At 58.7% G+C, this 19,602-nt stretch overlaps 1 protein-coding gene across 6 annotated transcripts in view; it reads left to right on the top strand.

Moving 5' to 3' along the window:
• LRSAM1 (leucine rich repeat and sterile alpha motif containing 1) overlaps positions 1 to 16,559 on the top strand; it is a 29,297-nt gene extending 12,738 nt beyond the window's left edge. Inside the window, exons 9-25 of one of the 6 annotated variants that reach the window (XM_058038364.1) lie at positions 340 to 430; positions 1,948 to 2,078; positions 2,654 to 2,683; positions 3,272 to 3,394; positions 3,480 to 3,619; positions 4,168 to 4,212; positions 5,186 to 5,256; positions 6,020 to 6,119; positions 7,406 to 7,493; positions 8,106 to 8,180; positions 9,696 to 9,776; positions 12,240 to 12,335; positions 12,837 to 12,935; positions 13,972 to 14,103; positions 14,490 to 14,571; positions 14,734 to 14,882; positions 15,544 to 15,762. In XM_058038364.1, coding sequence (XP_057894347.1) covers positions 340 to 430; positions 1,948 to 2,078; positions 2,654 to 2,683; positions 3,272 to 3,394; positions 3,480 to 3,619; positions 4,168 to 4,212; positions 5,186 to 5,256; positions 6,020 to 6,119; positions 7,406 to 7,493; positions 8,106 to 8,180; positions 9,696 to 9,776; positions 12,240 to 12,335; positions 12,837 to 12,935; positions 13,972 to 14,103; positions 14,490 to 14,571; positions 14,734 to 14,882; positions 15,544 to 15,669 — 1,659 coding nt within the window. In that variant the 3' untranslated portion in view covers positions 15,670 to 15,762. Of the gene's footprint in view, positions 1 to 339; positions 431 to 1,947; positions 2,079 to 2,653; positions 2,684 to 3,271; positions 3,395 to 3,479; positions 3,620 to 4,167; positions 4,213 to 5,185; positions 5,257 to 6,019; positions 6,120 to 7,405; positions 7,494 to 8,105; positions 8,181 to 9,695; positions 9,777 to 12,239; positions 12,336 to 12,836; positions 12,936 to 13,971; positions 14,104 to 14,489; positions 14,572 to 14,733; positions 14,883 to 15,543 lie in introns of all 6 variants that reach the window. The other 5 variants (XM_058038361.1, XM_058038365.1, XM_058038366.1 and 2 more) reach the window with 5 other exon arrangements.
• The last annotated feature ends 3,043 nt before the right edge of the window (positions 16,560 to 19,602 follow it).

Below are 19,602 nucleotides of genomic sequence, written 5' to 3'. Positions count from 1 at the left end.
TTAATTGAGTAGTTTAGTCTTAAAATACCTTGTAACCAGAGATTGTTGGCCATTTTGTGCCTTCTAATGAAAAGCTGCCCAACTCACAGCAGTGAGACAGTTTAACTGATCAGAAATAATAAACACTTGAGTCCCAACATGAATTCCTGTCTCAAGTGCCTTCAATCCAGAGCCAGAAAAACCAGAGACTGGTACTGCCACAGGATTCAATACAGCCTCACATTTATGTTAGGATTTAGGGTAACATGAAGTAAGATTTTGGGGACCTGCAAGGAGAACTGCAGCTGGCCTCTGTCTGGACTCAGAATAACCTGGAGCTCTGTGTGTTCTGTTTTGGAGACTCTGACCCTGGATGCCTCTGCCATGACCTACCCACCCCCTGAGATCTGCAGTGCAGGCACAGAGGCCATCCAGCAGTTCCTCTGCACAGGTAAGCCAGGAGCAGCTGGGCTGTGCCCAGAGATGGCATTTCTGGGGGACAGACATGGTGTGAGCCTGCTTGGGGTGGTTGGTGATGCCCTGCACATCTGGTTACCTGTCTGTGATGGCAAACAGCACAACAGAATCCTTCCCTGAGCCCTGAGTCCTTCCCTGAGCCCTGCCACACTGCAGAGTGGTTTGTTAACAATCACAGTGGCTGGCTCAGGCTGTCCCAGTGGCCATAAGAGGTCAGTGCACCTCCCGTGGTTATTTGGGTTTTCTGCTGTGGGAGGATTGGCCATTGTCAGCTGTCACTGCCTTGGGACAAGGAGAGACACTCAGGAGTCACTCAAAGTCCCTACTGCTCTCATTTTCTCTGAGGAAGGACCTGGGCCCTGCAGGTTGTTTGGAGAGAGGTGAAAACAGATGGAGAACTCAAACTCATAGATAATATACTGGGAGTTTGCAGCCACTGTGTTTAATACAGACAGGGAGTTTTGGTGAAGGTTTTATGCAGGGAAATGCCTTGCCAGCCATTGGGATATTTCCTGAAAAAACAGGACAGTCAGAACTTATTTTGGTCTTCAGCCCTGCAGAAGTCACCAAGCTGCACCTGTGTGCAGAGTGTGTTTCTGTCTGAGCAGATGCTTGTCCTGGTGGGGATGGAGTGGCCCCAGCTCCCCCCAGAGCTCCCTGTCCATCCTGCCTGAGCTGAGTCCTGGTGGGAATGAAGTGGCCCCACAGCTCCATCATTTTTTTGCCATCATTAAAGGCAAAATGAGCCCAAGCTGGAGGAGCTCTGCCAGGCACTCCCTGATGTGTGGGCACAGCTGGAAGCAGCCCCACACAGCAGCCAGCTCACAGCCATGGTGCCAAGGTGGTCTTTGAGCCTCTATTGGAAAAAGGCTCCCAATATTCCCAGTTAGATTGTGCCTGGGCCAGTCTGACCCTCGCTGCTGGGCCAAAGGCAGCAACTGTGGTGTATCACCCCAGAGATACCTTAGCTTGCTGGAGATTGCAGCTGGGCACTGAACAAGTCCAGGCTTGTTAGGAACCCCGTTTACCTCAGGAGGAATGGCTTCAGGCGATGGTGAAGAGAAAAAGGAGAGGATTCTGCTGGAGGGTTTAATGTCCAGAGGTTTATTCCATGGTTACAGAGGTCTGAACGTGAGCAACTGCTCCAACAGAACCTCGGCTGCATGGTCTGATCACCTTTTTAAGCTCAGGGACAGGGGAGGGGAGGTACAGGTGAGCCACCAACCAGGTGAGAGGGGCAGGGTCTCAGGGGAAGGTGACACCCAGACAGGCCAATGACCCCTGGGCATAGGGGCATCCTTTGAACTTGACCAAGCACACGATGCCTTGCTGGAATGTTCAGCCTGATTGACAGGACTCACTCAGCATGGGGGCAAGGGGGAAGGGAGAGAGGTACAGGCACACCTGGGGGAATGACCTGGAAGGCCAAAATGGGACATTACAGCACACCACAACAAGCCTCAAATGTTATTTTGTGTTTGGTGCTTGCAGAGTGTGGAATTGCATACTCCCCTCCCTCACAGCACCTGCCCCCCACGCTGGAGAGCCATGGAGGAGGAACTTCAGTGGATGGGGTGGACAGGACAGTGGAGAAGTACCTGGAGGAGGAGAGTGAGTGGCAGGTGAGGCTCTCCTGTACCAGAGGGTTTGGGATTTGTCTCTGTGCTCCCCCAAAGCTTCTCACAGCACTTGGCTCATCATCCCTCATCACCTTCTCCTCCATGGGTTGTGTCTTTTGGGATTGAGGGAGTAGCAAGGGTGGCTCATCCTTCCTCAGCTGGGCTGGTGTCACCACACTTATTCCTAAGACACCTCCCAAGGAACTGTCCCCATCCTTGAAAGCAGTGATGGAGCCAAGGGACAGGGGTGACAGGGGGACATGGAGTGTGCAGTGTGTTTTTGGGAGGACAGAAAACTGCAGAACCTTGTGCTTCCCAGCCAAGTGCTAGACATGTTCAGCCCTACCTGGGAAAGGGGAGGCTGGGCCAATAATTGTGGTAATTCCTGTGCTCTTTGGCAAGTGCAGAGTCACTGCCTGTGCCCCTGGAGAAGCTTGAGGGACTGGACTTGGGGTTTGTGTTGCTGTGCCTTTGGTTGATGTCTTCACTCAGTATGGGGAGACTGTACTTTGGAATAATAATATCTACACACAAGTACTTCTGGGAATAAATGTCTGCTGGTATTGCTTATTTTTCAGAACAAATTCTTGGATTATGAGAAGAGGAAGGTAAGGATCAACTCCTGCAACTGCTTTGTCTGCAGCATGGGTCTGCTTCTGCTTTTTGTTTTCCATCTTTTTATTTTGTTTCTCATTCCCCTCACCTGGCTGCACTTTTAGTTTGTTCTTTTTGTTTCCCTGGTCTCTGTCTCTTCCCCTGTGCATGGCTCACTTTGAAATAGCCAGAAGCTCCTGCCTTGCAGTCCCCAGTGATTTTTGCTTGAGTTGCTCAGAGCTGGCTGCTCCCTTCAGACTGGGGGGTCCTGTGCCATGGGGAGCTGAGCCCAACCTGCATTTTGGGCTTCCCTGCACGTGTTTATATTGGCTGGTTTGGTATCAGTCAATGCCCAGGGAATTCAGCTCCATGACATGAAACAGTTTAGAGATCATTGTGAAGGGAGCAGCAGCTTCTGCTTTCCAGTCTTTGGGTTCCTAAGGAGAGAACGTTCCCCTCCCCTAGACAAGCCTCCTGTTTGCCATTTAGCTTCCCTTCTCCTCTTCAAGGGGCTTCTATCCCTTGCTTTACCTTTCTGGCTGGTTATGTTCTTGCTGGGGAAGGAGATTCCTGTCCTTCATCTTTCTTCTGATTCCTCTCAGGAAAGAAAAACTCAGGAGAAGCTGGAGTTTGAGCGGCGCCTGAATGTGGGGCAGCGAGAGCAGGCCCTGCTGGTGCAGCAGCTCAACAGCCACAAGGATGAGATCCTGCAGACAGTGAGAGAGGTGGGTGTGCTGGGCAGGCCCTTCCAGGGCACCCAGTGCCTTCCCCAAGCCCAGCACCTGCTCCTGGTTTCCCTGCTCTGGGCAGGAGCAGCAGAGGCTGGAGCAGGGGCTGTCGAGGCACCAGCGCTGTTTGGAGGAGGAGAGGCTGAAGCTGCTGCAGCAGCTGAAGGACACAGAGCAGGGCATTGCCAGCCGGATCCAGAAGCTGCTGGAGGACAACCAGAGGTGGGTCTTACTCTGATTTTGTTTTGTCATGTTGTTTTGGGCAGTTGATTTCATCTCTGAGTGTTTTGGACCTGGTCAGGATCGATGTCTGGAGGAGCTGCCTTAGCTCATTTCAAGCACATGGAATCTCATTTCAAGACCCATTTCAAGCACATGGAATCTGCAGCTTACAAAAACTGTTTAACAGATGTGTGATGTTGGGATTTTTCAGTGCTATGGAAGAAATTTGAATTCCTCATGGAAAGTGCAAATTTGAAGTGTTAAGTTGCCCCTGCCTGTGTCTGCTGGGTGTCCATGTGAGCTGGTGCTGATGGGAGGTGCCCAGCCTGCTGAAAGCTGCTCTGCTGTGCATGACAGCAAAGTTGTTTTCTCTCAGGCACATGGGGGGATTGTTGGGGTTGTCCTGTGCAGGGCCTGGAGTTGGATGATCCTTGTGGGTTCCTTCTGAGTCAGGATTCTGTGACTCTGATTCTGCCCTCTGGGCAGAATGTTCTACTCAGGATGTTCTACTCAGCTTGATGAAAACCTTTTGTTTTATCTTTTTTAAGGCAAAAACGAAGTTCAGACATTTTGAAGTCCTTGGAGAATGAGAGGTGAGTCTCTGAAACAAACTTGTCTGGAAAAGGGGTTAGAAGCTGGGAAGAGAGCTGGGAGCTTCCTGTCAGAGTCACAGTCTGAATCCACCCTAAGCCAGGTGAGGTTCCTCTCACACCTACAGCTGGCTCTGGTTACTGTTGGAGGCAAGAACACTGGACTCAGAGTGGCTGGTCCTACCCAGTCTGGCACACCCAGTCACAGAGTGATTTTACCTCTTTTTCATCTCTGGATGGTCCTAAATAATGAGTTTGGGAACAAAACTCTATTCCAATATCAGAGACCAGCAGAGATCCTCCATCTGCTGGCAAGCAAGGCAGGTATGAGTGTGTCCAGCAATGTATTCAGGTGGGGAGGAGCAGGTGGGAAGCAAATCTGCCATTGAGCCAACACTGTGAGCTAACTCTGCACCAAAAGTGACTGTCCCCAGCTCTGCCCTGCCTGTGAGCTGCCCCCTCCCTTCAGCCAGCTGGGCTGTGGACCAGTAAACTGGGTGAACATCATCCAGTTGTTTGTCAGGCTGTTCCCCAGCCACACCAGCTCCTGACCTGGTCAATGGTGGGGGGAATGTGCTGGAACAAGGGCAGGGGTGGTGGGGAGGGAGGCCGGGCTGCTGCCTGCAGTGGCACTGCTCACTTGGGCCAGCTCTGCAGGGCTCATCCAGCTCAGCAGAAAGGAGAGCCAGGGAAGGGCCTGGCACTGTTTGGGGAGAGCATGTGCACGTTGTGTGGATGTTCTGTCTCCAGAAAAATCAATTTCCCTGTCTAAAGCTACTGTCTCTGTGCTTTTGAGCAAATGTTGTCTCCCATAAAACTTAGAGGGTCTTCACCAAAAAATCACTGAGCTTTGGTGTCTCTGATAAGCCCAACTTTCCTGAGCAGGGTGAACCTGCCCAGCCTTGAGGCTCTGAGCTGGGTGGGTAAAGGAAAAGGGATCTTTTGCAGGAGTGGCTGAAGTGTTGTTTGTTGGCAGAATCAGGATGGAGCAGCTGATGGCAATAACCCAGGAGGAGACGGAGCAGCTGCGCAGGAGGGAAGTGGCCTGTGAGTCCAGCCAGGGCTTTGGGAGAGGGGTGAAGGGGCACCAGGAGCAGCTGAGGGGGCTCAGCCTCGAGAGGAAGAGGCTCTGGGGAGACTTTCTCACTCTCTACAACTCCCTGAATGAAACAAGGGTGAATCCAAATGGGGGTCAAGCTCTGCTCCTAGGGAACAAGGGACAAGAGAAGAGGAAACAGCCTCAAGTGCCCCCAGGACTGGCAGAGCCCAACCCCTGCTCTGGGCCAGGGACAGGAGCCAGGGCACGGCTGGGGCTGGGCCAGGGCAGCTCAGGCTGGAGCTCAGGGCAAGGCTCTGCCCCCAGAGGGTGCTGGCACTGCCCAGGCTGCCCAGGGAATGGGCACGGCCCCGAGGCTGCCAGAGCTCCAGGAGCCTTTGGGCAGCGCTGCCAGGGGTGCCCAGGCTGGGGCTGCTGGGGGGGCTGGGCAGGGACAGGGGCTGGGCTGGGGGATCCTTGGGGTCCCTTCCTACTTCCCAGCAGATTCTGTGATCTCAGGGTTGGTAGGCAGGGACTGGGCTTCTCTTAGCACTGCAGAGGTGCAGGCAGAGGCAGGGTGGAGTTTGCTGAGCTCTTTTCCCAATAAAGAGCCACAGGTGGGTGGGTGTGCTCTGGAATTAGAGAGGTGGGAAGGGCAATGAGAAAGGAGCCACTGTTGGTTGCAGTGACTGCAGCAGCAGTGGTGGGTGAGTCCTGCTCTGCACACCCAGGCCAGGCAAGCACTGACAGCCCCTCTGTCCCCTCTGTCCCCAGCTGCCATGCAGCAGATGCTGGCTGAGACCTACAAGAACAAACTCCTCCAAACGACCTCGGAGTCTCGCCGGCAGGACCTCGTCAGCCAGGCCTGCTCCAGGTGCAGGGGCTCTCTGGGGCTGGTGGTGCTGTGAAATCCCTTTCTTTCAGGAATGTAATTTGTTGTGGTGTGCTGTAATGTCCCATTTTGGCCTTCCAGGTCACTTTCCCAGGTGTGCCTATACCTCTCTCCCTTGCCCCCATGCTGAGTGAGTCCTGTCAATCAGGCTGAACATTCCAGCAAGGCGTCTGTGTGGTTGGTCAAGTTCAAAGGATGCCCCTATGCCCAGAGGTCATTGGCCTGTCTGGGTGTCACCTTCCCCTGAGACCCTGCCCCTCTCACCTGGTTGGTGCTCACCTGTACCTCCCCTCCCCCTGTCCCTGAGCTTAAAAAGGTGATCAGACCATGCGGCCGAGGTTCTGTTGGAGCAGTTGCTCACGTTCAGACCTCTGTAACCATGGAATAAACCTCTGGACATTAAACCCTCCAGCAGAATCCTCTCCTTTTTCTCTTTACCATCGCCTGAAGCCATTCCTCCTGAGGTAAACGGGGTTCCTAACAAGCCTGGACTTGTTCAGTGCCCAGCTGCAATCTCCAGCAAGCCAAGGTATCTCTGGGGTGACACACCGCAGTTGCTGCCTTTGGCCCAGCAGCGAGGGTCAGACTGGCCCAGGCACAATCTAACTGGGAATATTGGGAGCCTTATTCCAATAGTAATTCCCATAAGTACACCAGGAACTCCTGGAGCTGCTGGAATGCAGCAGGACAGCTGTAACAGCCCAGGACAGTACAAATTAAACTGTCAGACTGCCTTAAATGAACCACCTTCTAACCACCCAGTTTGCATCTTGTTAATCACACTTCGGGGGAGCTGTCACTTTTTTGCACTGTTTATTTTGCCTTATACATTCTGCTAAATATGGAGGGTGCAGTTAGACCAGTTGTATTCCTGTTTTCTGAGGCACTTCAGTGCCAAACTGTGGCCCAGAGCTGCTCCCCTCAGCTCCCAGGCTGCCTCAGGGGTGCTGTGTCAGCATAAGGAGTACATGAGTGTTGCTGAGCATCCTGGCTCACTGTTTACAAGATGAGAAATTTTAATCTGGCAACATCTGGCACTGACCAAAACCAGCCTTGTGAGCCTGTGACCTGCTCAGCAGGGCCACAGGAGCCTGTGGTGCAGGTTTGGTTTGGGTGTAGGGAAGGAGATGTTAAATTTGTGGCCTTCAGCTGTGCAGTGCCACTTCCCCTGTTCATTAAGAAATTCCTCCTCCTGCTTTCCCCACTGCCTGCTTTCCTCTGAGTCCCAGCCCCAGCATTAACCCCATGGCACATCCATCTCCTTGCAGCCTGGCTGAGATGGATCAGAAGTTCCAGCAGATCCTGGCTTGGCAGCAGCTGGACCAGAGCAAAGCTGTCAGTGAGATCTTGCAGCAGGTAGGCAAGGGAGCAAACTGCTCATGGGGGATGGAGGAGGGCAGGATCCAGAGTGGGTCACAGGAGCAGCAGGGGCTGGGCTGCATGCAGAAGTGATTTTATTTAACACTACATGCTAAACTTTGAAAATATCTGCTATTCAGCCAAACTAACTTGGGTGGTTGAAATAAAAATTATTTTTTATCTAGCCAGCAAATTTGCAGAAAGGACAGAAGCACAACTGACACAATGATTAAGAGGGGATTTTGAGACAGAAGTGCTGTCTTTTGGCAGGTTTCCTGTGGGACTTGGGACAAGCATTTTCAAAGTTTGTTCTCAGAAGAGCTGGGCAGCTGTGCCCTGCAGCACAGCCTGGCTGCTCAGTGCTGCTGAAAAGGAGAGCTGGGCTCACACAGAGCATTCTAGATGAATGTTTGAATGACATTAATATTTCTCTGTGTGTCTCCAGGCTGGGCTTTACCTGTTGGGCTCTCAGCTGTGTTTCAGGACGTTGTTGCTCAGAGCAAGCACCACTCAGGGACTTGTTCCTGAATCCCTGCCAGGCAGCAGCTTCTGAACCCATCAGCAGCTGCACCAACCACCTCACTAAGCAGGGTTTTGCCTGTCCCTCAGGTTGAGATGCAGAAAACTGCCTTTGAAGCTCTCCAGGTGAAGAAGGATCTTATGCACAGGCAGATCAGGAACCAGGTGAGTCAGCAACAGAGGAAAGAGCAACCAGCCCCTCAGCTCATGCTGCTGTTTGCTGAGACCCTGGGAGGAAGAACAAAGTGCTGTGAGCACAGAGCAGGGTCTGAGGACATGGAGAGCTCTTGGACAGTGATGGTTGCACTCCAGCTCTGAGGGAGGCAGTGTCAAAGCAGGTTTTGGCTTCTGGAGGTGGTGGTGTTGCACCTCAGATTTCCTTCAGGCTGTGTACTTGGCAGGGCTGCTGCTTCCACATGAGCCCACTGCATCTCCATCCAGCACATCAGAGCTGCACCTTGAGCCATCAGTTCACCTTTTCTTTCCCATTCTCAGCTCCATGCCTTTCTGAGCTCCATTCCACAGGAGGTGCAGTGATGTAGGTGGGGGGAAGAGCAAGAGCTGATGGAGAAAGTAGGGGTGGATGATGCAGGAAGGTGGAAAAGTGGCAGGGCATGATGCAGGATGATGGAAAAGAGGCAGGGGATGATGCAGGATGATGGAAAAGTGGCAGGGGATGATGCAGGATGATGGAAATGTGGCAGGGATGTTGCAGGATGATGGAAGAGTGGCAGAGGATGATGCAGGATGATGGAAAAGTGGCAGGGGAGGATGCAGGAAGGTGGAAAAGTGGCAGAGGATGATGCAGGAAGGTTGGAAGGCAGCAGTGGTGGATGCAGGAAGGAGGGTTGCTGGTTTCTGACACTGCTCCAGAATCTTCCCTCTCCTGACTGGACACAGAGTAAAAGTCTCAGTTCAGGATTTGGTGGATAGACTTGAGGACTTGGATATTTTGAGTGCCCCAGTGACCAATCTCTGCTGGAAGCGTGTGCCCTGTCTGACAGCTCCCATCATTGCCTGGCTTCACCATAAGGGCCCTGCATTTTACTCCCTCTTGCTCTGTGAACAAAGGGGGTTTGTTCCTTGATGCCAAGGCTGGACCTTTCACCCTTGGGACCCCTCCCACCCTGTGCTGCAGGGGCAGAGCCCTGGGGTCAGCAGGAGCAGCGTGGCCTGGGGACAGTTGGTGGCCTGGCAGAGGGGTGAGCTGGGCTCTCATCTTGGCTTTGCTGTGGGACCCTGGACCTTCATCTTGGGCTTTACTGTGGGACCCTGGACCTTCACCTCTCTGTGTCTCAGTTGTCCCACCTGAAAGAGCAGGTGTTGTTCTGGGCTTGCTGGAGCACCTGGAAAGCAGAGGACTGCCCCAGGAGTCTGAGCTGGGAGGGCCTTGGCTCTGCATTCCAGGGTGGCTGCCAAAGGTTTGGGTGCACAAACTGATGGCAGTGTGAGCTCCAGACCTGAGCAGAAGTGTTCAGAGTAGAGAGACAGCTGGAGTGGGGGGACACAGCTCCTCACAGGTAAAAGAAGAGGCACCCTCAGCACACACATCACCAAAGGGCACAAGCAGCACCTCTGGGTGCTCTGCAGTGCTGCCCTTGCCAGTGAGACCTCATTTAAAAAGAGCATAAATCAAAGTCATTTTAAATGTCAGTAAAAAATGTTTCATCTTCTGTTTAGATTAAATTAATAGAAACAGAGTTATTGCAGCTGACACAGCTGGAGGTAAAGAGGCAAGAACTGGACACAGAGACACTGCAGGTACGTGGGGCTCTGGGGCTGCCCCCCACCCTCCCTGCTCTGGGGTTGCTCCACCTGCTTCCCTTGCTCCTGGCACTTTCCAGATGGGTTTATGCTCTGTCAGGAGGTTCTTCTGCACAGGACACCAACCCCTGTGTGTCCTGGCAATGTGGGACACCAACCCCTGTGTGTCCTGGGGATGTGGGACACCAACCCCTGTGTGTCCTGGCAACATGGGACACCAACCCCTGTGTGTCCTGAGGATGTGGGACACCAACCCCTGTGTGTCCTGGCAATGTGGGACACCAACCCCTGTGTGTCCTGGCAACGTGGGACACCAACCCCTGTGTGTCCTGGCAACATGGGACACCAACCCCTGTGTGTCCTGGCAATGTGGGACACCAACCCCTGTGTGTCCTGAGGATGTGGGACACCAACCCCTGTGTGTCCTGGCAACATGGGACACCAACCCCTGTGTGTCCTGGCAATGTGGGACATCACTGCTGCTCCCAAACACCCCCAGGCATTCTCAGCAGAGAGACAGAGGAGCCCTGATAGGGATGGGCAGTTCCAGGTGTGCTGGGTGGGGAAGGGCTTTGCAATCCAGTTGTTGGCTGTCCCAATAAAAGACTGGATGTGGCACTTGCTGCCATGACCTAGTTGAATTGTTAGAACATGGGTTGGACTTGATGATCTTACAGGTCTCTTCCAGCCTTGAATTTCTGTGATTCTGTGAAAACCACCTGCCTGCTGTGCATTGCATGTCCTCTTGCATTGTGTTGTGTTTTGGTTTTGGCATCATCAGCAGTCACACATTGAGGAATGCCAGGTTTAGCCTCAGCAGCTTGGCTTTAAATTTTGTTTTGTGATGATTTGCATCAGTTCTTTTCTTCTGTGTGCCATGTGCCAGGTCAGGTCACCTGTTTATTCAGCCCACAATCAGTGACAAACAGACCAGTGGGAAGTGCTGGCTCCAGACAGCAGTGCCTGTCCTGGATCCTTCAGGTGCCAGGTTTGGGCTGTGCTGCCTGGACTCACTCAGCTCCTCTGTGTCACTCTGTGCTGTTGGAGGGACCACCCAGAGTTCCTGCAGGTGTGAGCACAGGAGCTGCAGGGCAGTGCAGGGAGCAGAGCTCTGCACCAGGGGCTGAGGAACGAGCCCTGAACACCTGGGTCTGCCTGATCCCCCTGCCCTTGGTGCTGTGCCCCCCACAGGGTCCCTGCTGGGCTGGGGCAGCTCCTCCTGTCATCTGTTGTCCCTGTCCCTCCCTGGAGGTGCTGGTGCTGCTGCCTCTGTGGTCTCCTGGAGGTGGGGCTGGCCTGGGAGGGGCAGCTGCTCCTCTGCTTGTCCCTGTGCAGGCTCCAGGTGCTGATCCCAGGCTGGACAGGCCTGGCAGCCCCCTGGGACAGTGGACAATGTCCCTGCCTGTGGTAGGGGGTGGGACAAGATGGGTTTTAAGGTCTCTTCCAACCAAACTAGTCTGGAGTTCTGTGATCAATGAAGGTGTCCCCAAAGTTCAGGGTGTAACAGAATCCTTGTCCCTGATGGCCTCTGCTCAGAGATGGGTGAGGTGGGACTGAAGCTGCAGAGGGGCCATGATGGGACATTCCTGAGCCAATTAACTCTGCACTGCCAGGGAGTGGCTGCAGGGATGCCTGGCCTTGCCCTGGTGTGCTTGGGGTGAGACCCCAGGGCAAGGAAGCATCCCAAGGGCAAGGGGACCTCACTGTCCTGGTAACCTGCAGGACTCCAGACCTGCTTTCAGGTGGTCTTTTCTCAGCTGGACAGGGCTTGGAGCAACCTGGGACAGTGGGAGGTGTCCCTGCCCATGGCAGGGGTGGCACTGGATGGGCTTTAAGGTCCCTTCCAACCCAAACCAGGCTGGGGTTCCATGATTCTGAGGAGGGGTACCAGGGGTACCTTTGGCTGAGCTCCTGATGGAGCGAGAAGGAGCAGCTGCAGCCAGGGTGGGCTGGGGCTGACACAGCAGTGCAGGGCTGAGGGAGCAGCTTCAGCTGGAGAGGATCTGAGCTGTGGGGCACAGGGATTGCACAGCCACAGGGGCTGCTGTGGGGCTGGCAGGGGCTTTGCTGGGAGCAGTGGAGGCAGCAGTGTGGGGCTGGGGCTGCAGTGAGGGGCTGGGGCTGCAGTGAGGGGCTGGGGCTGCAGTGTGGGGCTGGGGCTGGGGCTGCAGTGTGGGGCTGGGGCTGCAGTGTGGGGCTGGGGCTGGGGCTGCAGTGTGGGGCTGGGGCTGGGGCTGCAGTGTGGGGCTGGGGCTGCAGTGTGGGGCTGGGGCTGGGGCTGCAGTGTGGGGCTGGGGCTGCAGAGTGGGGCTGGGGCTGGGGCTGCAGAGTGGGACTGCAGAATGGGGCTGGGGCTGCAGTGTGGGGCTGGAGCTGCAGAGTGGGACTGCAGAATGGGGCTGGGGCTGCAGAGTGGGGCTGCAGTGTGGGGCTGGGGCTGCCAGAGCTCTCCCCTTGCAGGAGGCAATCACGGAGCAGCGCCGGGCACTCGGCTCCCTCCTGCAGCAGCTGCTCAAGGAGAAGAAGCAAAGGGAGGAGGAACTGCAGCAAATCCTGGTAATGAAGCCCCTCATGCAGAGCTGTGGGTGAGGAAGGATCTGGGTTGGCTGCAGGGAGAGCCCCTGGCTCGGTGTGGGAGTGAAGGGGAGCAGGGCAGGGCTGTGTCCAGGTCCAGAAGCCAGTTTAGTGCCAGGGAGTTGTAACACGAACCTGGGGGGCACAGCAGCACTGCGTGGGGCAGCGTGGGCACCATCATCACCCCCAGTGACCCTGCTGGGAAGGGAGGGGGCAGCAGGATGAGCACAAGGGATGGGAGTTGTGCTCTGAGCCTCAGGAGATCAGGCCACAGGGCTGGGGCAAAGGGAGCAGTGAAATGCACAGCCCCGTGTGGGGTCAAAGTGGGGCCAGCCTGCAGGAGGCAGAAATTCTGTCTGACCCCATCACAGGGCTCTGGCTGGGCCCTGCAGTGCCCAGGCTGGGGGTTCCCTCCTCACACTCATCCCTGAACCCCCCTGGCCGTGTTCCCTTGGGTGCTGAATGAATGGAGTTTTTTTCCAGCTGGAAATGGAGGCAAAGAGCGAAACCAAGCAGGAGAACTATTGGCTGATCCAGTACCAGCGCCTGCTGAACCAGAAGCCCCTGTCCCTGAAGCTCCAGGTGCTGCTGCTGTTCCTGCTGCCACTGTGGCTCTGCTTTGCTCTGGGGGGAGCAAGGAGCCCCCTGAGCTGAGGCTGGGAGCAGGTCACAGAGCCCTCACACAGATCCAGTGCTGCCCATGGTGCTCTGAGCTCCCTCATTCCTGCCTGGGGAGGGGAGGGGTGGAGCTGCCCAGGTCCCTGTGGTGCCAACACCTCAGCTGTTCCCAGCAGGAGCTGCTGTCCCAGCCCCAGACTGCTGGTCAGGAACAGCAAACTCTTGAGTACCATCCAGGCAGGGCTTCTTGTTCCGGCTGAGCACCCAAAGGGCTCTGCTTGGCTCCCCAAATTCCCTTCAAACACGACTGAGTGCAGCAACTCCTGCCCATTCCTGCCCCTCATGGCCTGAGCCAGGACTTTATGCTGGTCAAGTCCCCTCAGGGTGGGCACAAGGAGCTGATCTGAGCTCTGCCTGTGCTGTAGATTGGCCTGAGCTGGCAAAGCAGGGGCTGCTGCAGACATGCACTGCCAAGGGTGGTGTTTCATGTGTGAGGGCAGAGCTCCCCGGGGCTGCGGCTCCTCCCGAGGGGCAGCTCTGATCTCTGCTCTGGGCCAGGGACAGGAGCCAGGGCACGGCTGGGGCTGGGCCAGGGCAGCTCAGGCTGGAGCTCAGGGCAAGGCTCTGCCCCCAGAGGGTGCTGGCACTGCCCAGGCTGCCCAGGGAATGGGCACGGCCCCGAGGCTGCCAGAGCTCCAGGAGCCTTTGGGCAGCGCTGCCAGGGGTGCCCAGGCTGGGGCTGGGCAGGGACAGGGGCTGGGCTGGGGGATCCTGGGGGTCCCTCCAGCTCAGGATATTCTGTGATTTCCAGACCTCAACAATTTGAACTGTGCCCATAAAACCCCTGGGGCCAGAGCTGCTCCAGCTGTTGGGTTTCCAGGCTTTGCTGTGTTTGGATGCAGCAGAGCTGGAGCAGGGCAGGCCAGGGATGGGCACAGCCCCAGCCCTGCTGCTGCCTGGCCCCAGGGGCACATCTGGGAGCTCATTCCATGTTTTGCAGGAGAAGGGTTTGGAGCAGCAGCTGGTGGCCCTGCTGCTGGAGCTCTCTGCTGAGCAGTACGTGCCCATCTTCGCTCACCACCGAATATCCCTGGACACGCTGGGCACCATGAGTGCCAGTGACCTGGAGAAGGTACGAGACAGAGAGCCACAGTGTGGGGCAGCACCAGCTGGGATTGTCCCTGTCCCTGCTCAGAATCCAGCTGTGCCTGGCTGCATGCTCTGCTGTGTCACCTCCCCACAGGGACAGGTGCCTGTGCTGCTCTGTCTGTCCCTGTGGGCAGTGGCTCTCCCAGAGCCCTGCATGGTGAGCTGCAGCCTGGCTCCCTCTTCCACCATCCTCCAGGTGCTCTCTCTGTCATAGAAATAGCACCAGGGAATTCCTGGTGCCTGGCAGAGGGGGCTTTCCTTGGCATGGCCACGTCTTGCCAGTAATGCCCAGGAGTTTTCAGTGTTCCCTTGGGGACATCAGCCTGCTGTCTGTCCCTCTGGAGCCAACACGCTCCTCTTTCCCCACAGCTCGGTGTGACAGAGGCTGGGCTGCAGCATGCCATCCTCAGGCGGGCTCGGGAGATCCTGGCTGTGGCCACGACCATCCCAGGTACTCCCAGCTGTTCTCTGCCACATTTTACTCTCCCAGCAGGTCCCTGAGCCCGGAGCAGGGAGCTCTGTGGGTCAGACACCGCTGTGGGTGTGTGAGGAGGGCAGGAGGGCTGCGGGGGCGATGGCAGCGCTCAGGGCACTCAGCTGGCTGTGCTTGCAGAGCTGCGGAGGGCAGAGGACAGCGAGGCCCCTGCGGGCCCCGAGCCCAGCGCTCCCCTGGAGGAGCCCCCGGGCCCCGCGGCCCCCACGGCCCCGGCGCTGCCGGGGGAAGAGCGGCAGTCGGAGTGCGTTGTGTGCATGGAGCGGGAGGTGAGAGCCGCCACCGCCCGGGAGGGAGGGCGGGATCCAGCGCTGCCCCAGCTCTGCCCGGCCCTGGCAGTGCCCGGGTGCTGATCCCGCCAGATCCGGGCACGGCCGGGCTGGGCACGGCAGCGGGACGGGGGAGAGAAGGGCAGGGCAGGGATGGACAGGGCCGGGCAGGGACGGACCGGGCTCCGTGCGGGCTTGGGCAGGAGCTCGCTGAGCTCCGCCGCCGGGCCTGGGCAGCGCTCACGGGGCTGCTCTGCTCAGCTCAGCCCCGCCGTGTCCCGCCCCGTGTCCCATTGCATCCTACCCTGTGTCACATGGTGTCTGTCCTTCCTCGTATCCCATTGTGTCCTGCCCCGTGTCCCATGGTGTCCACCCTGTGTCCCATCGCGTCCTACCCTATGTCCTACGGTGTCCTTCCCCATGTCTCATCGCGTCCTGCCCCGTGTCCCGTGGTGTCTGTCCTTCCTCGTGTCCCATCGTGTCCTTCCCCCTATCCCATCGTGTCCTGCTGGGTGCAGCCCTGCCCCGCACACCCAGGGGGGACAGACATCGGGGTGTGGGGCTCTGTCCCCACGCTGAGCCCCCGCGGGTGCTCCCCGTGCCGGGAGCGGTGTTCAGGGCCAGCAGCACTCTCCGTGTCCCCTCTGTGTCTCTCCCGCAGCCCCAGATGATTTTCCTGCCCTGTGGTCACGTCTGCTGCTGCCAGGGCTGCTGCGAGCGGCTGCTGTCGTGCCCGCTGTGCCGCCAGGACATCGCGCAGCGCGTCCGCATCTTCCACAGCGCCTAGGGCAGCCCGGACGCCCCGGCCCCGCTCGGGCTGTTCCCGCTGCCGCTCCTGTCCCCGGAACAGCCCGCGGCTGGCACTGCCCTCCCCACGCTGGGAGCCCCTGCATCCCCCTCGCAGCTCCCCGGGGCTCCTGCAGTGAATCCCTTCGCCCTTGGTCCCCGTGCCTGGGTGACAAACCGGGCGCAGCTGCGGCTCCTCCTCTCTGGCAGAGGTGTTTGCTGTCAGAAAGGCCCCGGGGGCTCGCAGGGACACGGGGAGCGCTTCCAGCAGTGCTGCACGGAGGGAGGGGAATTTCCCGTGGGATCATTCGGTCAGGACATGCTGTTCTTAGTGTGCTCACAGTGCCGTGCACCTCTGTCATGCCAGAGGTCTGGGGCTTTGGCTCTGGAAGCTGTCTGGGTCTGAGCCTTAGGAACTCCCCAGCCCCCGGTTCCTGCAACACCCCCGGGACTGGAGGGACCTGCCCTGGCCAGGGGAGCCCGTGGGGGTCCCTCATCCACAAACCAGGTGGGCAGAAAGTGCTGCTGCCACTGGGGCAGGGCTGGGGCTGTGCCCAGCTCAGGACCATGGTGTCTCTGCACTGGGGGGTGGGGGCTGCGCCGTTGTCATTGATCAGTAACAATTCCTGTCTGCCCTCAGCTCTTGACCCTGAAATATAAAAATGCTGCACGAGCCTTGTCCCACCACAGCCTTCCCCAGGAGCAGCCATTAAATGCAGCTGGTTTCTGCTGGGAGTGTTTGCTCACTCTTTCCTTCTGCAGGGGGGTGGCTGGAGCAGGGACAGGGCCACCACCCCATGCCCAGCTGTCCCAGTGTCACCTTCTCCTTCTCGTCTCCTTGTCAGAGAAGAATTTGAGCCTCTGGGCCTCCTCCCAGGGTGTTGCTCATCGTGGAGCTGCCCCAGGGATGTCCAGGCAGGGGAGACCTTGGACCCTGCGCTTCGCTTGCCTCACGAGCTGCCCCATGCAGAACATCCCTGTGGGACACGTGTGTGGCCTCGTGGAGGTGTCCTGGGGACGTGCCACAGCACCAGGGCCGGCGCCTTGGGAACACCCTGGGGATGTTTTTCCAGCCTCTGTTTTCACGTTTTGCTGCCGCTGCTGCCCATCAGAGCAGGCAGGTCCTTGGGGAGGGACAAGGGCTGCACCAGGAGCGGCTGGGGCTGGGATGGAGGAGGGGAGCCCTGGGCGGTGCCCGAATGAGGGCAGGGAGGCTCATGGAGCACCCTCACCCCTCCAGGCTCCCCCTCCCTCGGCATTCCCTGGGGTCGGGGAGGAGGAGAGAGTCACCAGCCCTGGCCTGAGGGAGAGGCAGGGAGAGAGGATCCAGCCCCCGCTGCGCCCCCTCCCCAGGGGCAGCCAGAGACCACACGGGGATCCCACAGGTCCGGCCGGAGGGGAGGGAGAGTCCCGAGGGCTGCCCCGACACCCGGCCGGCAGCAGCGAGGCTGCAGCACCCCCTCCATCCCTCCCGGGGGCCGCCGGGCCGTGCCGGGGGTGGCGGGGCCTGACAGGAGCTCAAGGTCCGCTCGGGGACAGTGAAGAGGAGCCAGCGCTTCCCGAGCCGGGCTGCGCTTCATGGGCAGGGCCAGCACGGCCCCACTGCAGGGACAGCCCCGCTCAGCCACGGGGCTCACAAACATCTGGAGCATCACGGGGCACTTTCTGAGACTGCGGGGGAAAGTAAAATAATAATTAAAAAAGCTCCCTTCGGCCCCAGCCAGCCCCAGCAGTGCCGGGCAGTCGGGTGCTGCAGCCCCGTCTATCCCTGGAGCCCTGAGGTGGCGGTGCCGGTGGCCGGGGCCGCCTCCTACACCGGGTGACAAACAGACCCCAGGGCTGGTGGGAAATGGGTGCTAAAGCTGCTGCACCCAAGGCTCAGTTGGTCCTGATGTTCATTAACAGCGATAGAATCTGTGCTTGGGAAGTGGTAATAACATAATGGATTTGGAACGGGAAAAGGGAAAGAGCAGCAGGTGTTTAGGGGCAGCAGCAGCTCTGCGGTGGAGGAGGAGCGTTCCCTGTTCCCGGTGCCGCTCCAGCGCCCGCCGAGCACCCTGGGGCCAGGCTGAAGTTCAGGGGGGGGCAGTGGCCCCGGCCCCCTCAGCCCTCCCAGGGCTCGGCCATCGCCGCCCCCCGCCTTCAAAAGCGGCGGGGCCGGGCCGTGCCCGCGGAGCGCGATGGCAGCGGGGCCCGAGGCCGAGCCCGGCCGGGAGTGCGGCATCTGCTACGAGGCGTACTGGGGGCCCGGGGGGGGCCCGCAGCAGCTGCCGTGCCGCCACTCGCTGTGCCAGCGCTGCCTCCGCAGGCTCGTGTGCCGCGCCGCCAGCGTGGCCTTCGTCAGCTGCCCCTTCTGCAGGATGGTGACGCTGCTGCCCGAGCCGGCCCCGGCGGAGCCGGGAGAGCGGCAGCCGGAGAGCGGCGGTGCCCCCCCGGAGCCCGGCCAGGGCTCGCCGCGCTCGGTGGCCGCGCTGTGCTCGTCCCACGCCCCCGTGTTCGCCGTGAGCAGCTCGGTGTCCCCCTGCGGCCTCCGCCGCGGCTCCGAGGCCCCTCACGCCTTCGTGCTGGGGCTGCTGGGCCGGGGGCTGCTGCTGGACACGCAGCCCCCGCTGGCCTCCATGGAGAACCTGCGCCTGGGCTTCGCCGCCGGCATCCTCGTGCTCATCGTCTCCACCTTCTTCCTGCTCGTCTTCCTCAAGTAGGTCCGCATGGCGCAGCGGGGCTCCCAGCCCGGTGGATGGAGCCGGTGATGGGTCAGGGACTGCTCGGGCCGCGGCCACGGCTCAGCACCCGCCTGGATCCAGCCCTGGGGCCCGCAGGACGCTCGGCTGCCCCGCACGAGAGCCCCCGGCCGTCAGACTCTTTAAAAATTAACTTAACACAGCGCTTTCCTGCCCCGGGGCCCGGCCGTGCTCTCGCTCCGTCCCGAAGGCTCCGGGCCCGCTCGGCGGGAGGCGCCGTGAGGGGCGGGAGGGTCCCGCGGGCAGCGCTGCCCGGGGCCGAAGCTGTTCCAAGGCCACTCCAAGGCCTTTGCAGGGAGGAGAGAGCCCGGAGCGTGTCCGCAGAGCGAGGAGGCAGCCGGGGACGGGCTCCAGGATGAAACAGCCGGGATCGGGCTCGGCCCCTCAGACACACCAGACATTAAAGCCAGCCATGGGTCCAGCGCCGCGTCCGCAGCTTCTCTGTGAGTCCTTGAGCCTCGGCAGGCAGGGCAGGGGCTGAGCACCAGGATGGAGCGGGGGGGTCCTCTCCTTCCCGGTCCTCAGCAAAGTTCTCTGCGGTTCAGCCACCTCAGGCCGGAACTCAGCTGGGACCAGGGTCAGCCCCAGCACAGCCCCTCAGACAGCATCGTCCTCCTGGGCCCTGGCACATCCCTCCTTCCCCGGGGCTGCTCTGCCTCTGGAAACCCAGAGCTGCCCCCTGCACCCCAGGCAGGTGCTCCCGCAGGCACAGACAGGGTTAATTTCGATCCCGAGTCCAGGCCGGGGTGGGGAAGGGGGTGTGGTACCTGCTGGGCGCCAGTGGGGTGTGGGGGAAACGAGTTTCAATCCCAACTCTGGCACCCCGATCCCTGCTCAGAGCTCCCAGGCACAGAGGAGCTGAACCCTTCTGCAGCCCCAGCGCAGCTCAGCAGGGACTGGGCTCTGCAAAGCCCCGGAGATGCCCAAGATCCCCTCCCCTAAAATGTGAGGGGAACCAGGCAAGTGCCCTCTGTGACCATCAAAGTTCTTTGTGCTCCAGCTTCTCACCCCAACCCAATCCAATGTGAGAGCACAAGGAGCCACAACAGAAAGGGACCTTCTCTCCTTTCCCAGGAGAGGGCTTCAACAACAAGAACAGAGAACAGCTTCTAAATAAAATTATGCCAAATTTAAGTCAGAGCAAAGTCAGTTTTCAGGTGGTAGATGAAGCCAGACTAAAGTAAAGCCACCAC

This window comes from Melospiza georgiana, chromosome 20 (assembly GCF_028018845.1).
Source record: "Melospiza georgiana isolate bMelGeo1 chromosome 20, bMelGeo1.pri, whole genome shotgun sequence".
Lineage (NCBI taxonomy): Eukaryota > Metazoa > Chordata > Aves > Passeriformes > Passerellidae > Melospiza > Melospiza georgiana.
Note: the sequence above shows the minus strand (reverse complement) of the source record. Positions and strands in the feature narration are given on the sequence as shown.